The 5,794-nt window shown below is 34.8% G+C and overlaps 1 protein-coding gene across 1 annotated transcript in view; it reads right to left on the reverse strand.

Moving 5' to 3' along the window:
* Positions 1–1,679: 1,679 nt before the first annotated feature.
* The window catches only part of LOC105809110 (selenoprotein T), a 41,888-nt gene continuing 37,773 nt past the window's right edge, over positions 1,680–5,794 (reverse strand). The window contains exons 3-5 of the mRNA XM_012642856.1: positions 5,280–5,367; positions 2,930–3,083; positions 1,680–2,402 (exon numbers count right to left, since the gene is read on the reverse strand). Of these exons, the coding sequence (XP_012498310.1) occupies positions 2,959–3,083; positions 5,280–5,367 (213 nt within the window). The 3' untranslated portion in view covers positions 1,680–2,402; positions 2,930–2,958. The remainder of the gene's footprint in view (positions 2,403–2,929; positions 3,084–5,279; positions 5,368–5,794) is intronic.

Below are 5,794 nucleotides of genomic sequence, written 5' to 3' on the forward strand. Positions count from 1 at the left end.
TATTAATGTAATAAATAATTTCTTCCACAATGGCAACTGTGGTAAAAACCCCAACAATATTAGCCAACCTGCTGGCATGTTCTATGGTCTTCTACTAGTGCATAGACATTGAGAAACTACACAGCCACAACAATTTATAAGCAAATAACAAATTTTGAAATGTCAGGAATAAAACTATATCCTAAATAGTTTACTTTCCTTTTTTCTTATATTATTCTTTTTATATTCATTCTTCCCACTAATTTTTTTCACTAGACTCTATTAAAGTCAAGATTTAAATATGGCTGAGCATAAAACAAAATAAAGATGAGTGTCAACAAAATAGCTGAGTTTTATCAGTGTATAAGCCACTTAAAGCTATTCTCCAAAAGACAAGTTATTCAACCCAAGCCAAACATGAAGAGCGTTGGATTGGACTCTTAGGTTCTTTATAGTTTGACCCATCAGGTCCACGGTAACTTCCAAGGCCCAAGTTCTGAATATCTACATGCCACAAAGATAACTGTGTCACTAGTGGAATGTCCATTAGCTGAAGAAAGACCCTTACACACATTCAGCAGATGTTCAACTTGCAGAACATGGGGAGTTTAGAGTGGCACACAATCAGATAACAGGTTTTACGCTCCAGTCAAAGATGTAATAATATTATACCTGAACAACAATCTCTAAGGAATTTTCAGCTTAAATTGTATTGATTCTTGTCATTATATGAAGAACTTAGATTAACAGTTTTGCACTCTTAATTAAAAGGATAACCATTTAATCAATTTCCTGTAGCAAATTATTAGATTGTCATCTGGAGATTATAGTATATTGTGTTCTACCTTTAGGCTGTCACAATCAGGATCATTACCTGACATGCAATCAACAAATAATCAGTGACAAAGTATAAGGTTAGGCCCTATAAACTTAAGTGTTAAGTGGACCCAATGTTGAACTACAGGTTGAGCATCCCAAATCCGAAAATCTCACATCCAAAATGCTCCAAAATCCGAAACTTTCTGAGCACCAACATGACACTCAAAGGAAATGCTCGTTGGAGTATTTCAGATTTCAGATTTGGGATGCTTAACCAGTAAGTATAATGCAAATATTCCAAAATCTGAAACACTGCTGACCCCAAGCATTCCAATAAGGGATACTCAACTTGTATCTCATAACTTTTCCTTAAATCCCTTTATTTCTACCAACAAATATAGGCCTACTTTAGGCTCTACCAATTTTATTGCTATATGGAAGCTAAAGTATGTTGTGATTGCCAGTATATGACTTTTTAACATTATGGTCCCATTTCTGCAAAGTTATTCTTATAGTCGTTATCAATTTAAGTTTTCAAAAAATTGCCTTTTTAGAATTCTGAAATAGTAGTTAAAATTAAATTTAAAAACCTTATTTGTTCCTCATATACAATAAAATTCTGATATACGATGTTAGACAAATTAAATTATCAGACAATTGATCTCCATTCACCTAATATCAATGATGTAAAGGTTCAAGTGAACGTTCTTTAGGGAGGTGAGTTTCAATGATCCTAAAAATGGTAAATGAACCCATTCTTTGTGTGTGAATCTAAACTGTGTCCTTTATGAAATTATCTGTAAATCAAAACAGAAATTTAGGCAGTCGATTGTTAAATATAATGTTAACAGGTACACTGAGCAATAAATTGAAACTTTTTTATTTAACTCATGTCTGCTTAGTTTTTTATTTAGTTAAGTATAAAGGCCCAGTTAACTCATTAGATTGGTCAAGGCAAGACACTTGAACTAAGTAACAGGATTTAAAAAGCAGTTGGTTTTTTAGTAGTTCTCTGGTAATCACACACACACATACACACATACACACAAATCTGTAGAGTACTCTGGATATAGGATTTCCCCCATAATCTTGTATAATGCACTGTTCACAGTCTGCAATATTTTGAAAACTATACATATTGGACATGGCCAAATTAGAGATATCTGATAAACTCTTATAAAGTATTTGGGAACTTTAACTATATTCCCCAAGAGATTAATTTGAAACTATAAAAAACAAAAATTCATATAAAAGCACAACAGATTTAACAGACATCTTAAAAAAAATCAAATTGTAACTCAATTTTCTACTTTTTCAAATATGACTAAGAAAAAACTTACAAGTAGCAATGTTTACTATTTTTTTAAAAAAACAATTAACTGGGTGAATTTGGGGGGGGGGGAAAGCTATACAGTATTATTGCACTCCACGAATGTGCAGAATTCCAAAATGTGCCAGCACTGAAAAACTCTCTTGCATTGAGGTTTTCCAAGAGGTACAACGAGCCTGCCAAGAAAGCATCTGGTCTGTACTAACAGCTCGCTGTCTTCAGTACAGGCCTTCATAATGTCAGTCACGCTGCTCTTGCAAAAATCCTTTAATGTCTGAAAGATACACAGAAAAAAAATATTTTACTTCAAAAATTACTCGTATAAAAACTCTTTTAGAAAGTTAACTTGCTGATGAGAAAAAAACTGAACTCTGCTAAGCAAAAGTTATCTAATACCTCTCTGTGTTCACACATTTACTTGTTAAGTTTTCTGTCCAGAGCATGTTAAAAGAATTTGCATACTCTCAGGAACTAATTATTTGAAAGTAAGGAGAGGATATATCTATATATACATTCTAACATATCAACTCTAGTCATTTGGATTTTGGAATGAAAAAGATGATGTAACAGACCCTATTATTAAGCCTTAAAGATAAACAAAATTATTAACACAACCTTACTTTATTTGGCAGGCCCAAACTCTCTTGATATACTTATAAATTTTAATGAAGAACATATCCATCTGTTTAATCTTAAATTGGAAACTCAAGTGGTAATATATGTAATACCTACTAACTTGCTAATTCGTGATGAGAATTAACAGAAACCCATATATAGTTATTATATTTTTAAACTACTTACAAAAGAGTTTTCAGTGCTGATAGGTGGGGCTATGATCGATGATGTGGGATTGAATCCATATGCACATTGAGCTTCATTTCATTGTCAAGAATTTGAACAAGTTGTTGCATGGATGGAAGGTGACCAGATTCCAGCTTAGACCATACAGGTACATCTATAAAAATAAATGGCACCACCCCACAAAAAATTAAAGACGATTTGATAATAAACATTCATTCCACAAGTATTTATTGGGTGCCTACATATATAACTGGGGATATAAAAGTGAGAAAAAGAGTACAGCTCCTTATTCTTAGGGAGTTTACATTCTTGTAAGAGAAATACCAAAAGAACTACACAAATAGCTACGAGATTATAATTGTACATTAAGAATTAAAACTAAAAAGTGTCACTGTACTATAAGAGGCACATACTCAGCCTCTCTTCCTTACTAGTTAGAGAAGTAATGTTCTAAAAGACAAAGAAAAATTTCTAAGACAGAGTGAAGGTTCAGGGGAGTAGAAAACCATTGAGGCAGAGAGAATAGAAGTGTAAAGGCTGGAAAGGAGGTTGGCACATTAAAAGTAAGAGAAAGTCAGCATGGCTGAGAGAAATATAGGGGAGGTGTGGCAAAAAGGAAGCCGGGGAAGTGGAGATGATTATATTGGAGCCAACAAACTAAAGGGCCAGAAAGTAAACATTTTTTTTTTTTTTGAGACAGAGTCTCACTCTTTACCCCGGGCTACAGTGAGTGCCGTGGCGTCAGCCTAGCTCACAGCAACCTCAAACTCCTGGGCTCAAGCGATCCTTCTGCCTCAGCCTCCCAAGTAGCCAGGATTACAGGCATGTGCCACCATGCCCGGCTAATTTTTTCTATATATTTTTAGTTGTCTGATTAATTTCTTTCTATTTTTAGTAGAGATGGGGTCTCGCTCCTGCTCAGGCCGGTTTCGAACTCCTGAGCTCAAACGATCCGCCCGCCTCGGCCTCCCAGAGTGCTAGGATTACAGACGTGAGCCACCGCGCCCGGCCTGAAAGTAAACATTTTTGGCTAGGGAGATATACAGTCTCTGTCAGTTACTCAACTCTCCTTGTAGCCTGAAAGCAGCTATAGACAATACATAAACAAACAGGCATAGTTATGTTCCAATAAAACTTCACTCACAGAACAGGCAGCAGAGGATATGGCCCACAGGACCATAGCTTGCTGACCCCTAGACTAGACCATGTAGGGCCTTTTGGCCATGTTAAATGTTCTAGTCTTTATCCTGAGAACAAAGTCAAGTCATTTAATGAATTTGAGACATTCAAACAACGAGATAAAATTTGCATTTAAAACAATTACTATTTAGAGTTGATACTGCTGAATTTTTCTGTAAGCCAGATGGTAAATACTTTAGGTTTTATAGAACAAGAGACAAAATCAAGGATACTTTATAGATAATTACATAACTAGAGAGACAAATTTCCACAAACGTTTCACTGATGAAACTCAAAACTTTAGTTATAAACACAGAAGTTTGAATTTCATGTAAATTCTATGTGTCGAAAATATTCTTTTGACTTTTTTAAAACCATTTAAAAATGTTTAATGGCTCATGCCTGTCATTCTAGTACTTTGGGAAGTGAAGGCAGAAGGATCCCTCCAGGCCAGGAGTTTTTGAGACTGGCCTAAGCAAGAGCAAGACCCCGTCTCTGCAAAAAATAGAAATATTAGCTGGGTGTGGTGGTGCACACCTGTAGTCCGAGCTACTTGGGAGGCTAAGGCAGGAGCATGGCTTGAGTCCAGGAGTTGAAGGTTGCAGTGTGCTATGATGATGCCACTGCACTCTACCTGAGGCGACAGAGCCAGACCCTGTCTCCAAAAAAAGAAAAGTAAAAACCGTTGTTAGCTCAAGGGCCATATTTGCCAAACCCTAGTTTAGAGAATGGATAACAGAGTATCAAGGTAATTGTGGCCTGAACTAGGTTATGTTTAAGATTCCTGGGGACAGCACTTAGAAGAGAAGTCTAGAGCTATATATTCAGGGATTATCACACAAATGTTATTTTAAAGCCATGGGAGTAGATGAGGACTATAGAGACGATCCGCCATAAGAAGAGGGCCAACTCTTTGAGGAATTCCAAAATGTGAAGTTCAAATAGAGGTAAAGACAGTGAATAAGTTCAAATTTTCTAAATTCTTCTATCTCCTAAATTTCCAATTTCTTTCAAATAAATTCTCTTCTATGTAAGCATTAAAGAAGTTTCTCTTTCCCGAAGGATCTCATGTCAGCAAATAATAATTTCCTATTATGAAAAATAGAAATGCCTGATGCTCATTTCAAATCATTTAAAATTTGTCACAAAATGCAAACTATATAGAACCTACCATTTAAAGTTATTTCAAATGCACCTGTTGACATACACTGGTTCTCAATCATGTTGCTCAGGAAGAAAACCATCATACATGCATAGACCTAAGAGAAAATACAATTGCATACAATAGAGAAAGTCATTTTGAAGTCAAAACAATGTAACAACTTAGGACACATTAATCTTTTTAACATATAGTCTCCTTCTTTGTTTGGTAAGTGCTCTTTTTAATCTACATTAAAAGTTTCCGTACAAACTATCACTGCTATTCCGTACAGATAATATATCCAGAGCAAGAAAAACACGATATTAATTCACAGCTCTATACATATTGAAGAACTTATATATGATATTCATAAAGTACACAGGATTTCTAAGAAATATCATTAATAGACTTAGTAAGTTAAACAAAAGAATACCAGTATAAGAATAATTTGTTTTACCATTTTATAACATATGATTTCACAAGAGACCAGTGATGCAATAATCAGGAACACCGTGTATTTAATACAATCTGTTTATTATGTTTCA

Source organism: Propithecus coquereli, unplaced genomic scaffold, assembly GCF_000956105.1.
Source record: "Propithecus coquereli isolate 6110/MARCELLA unplaced genomic scaffold, Pcoq_1.0 Scaffold19, whole genome shotgun sequence".
NCBI classification, from domain to species: Eukaryota; Metazoa; Chordata; class Mammalia; order Primates; family Indriidae; genus Propithecus; species Propithecus coquereli.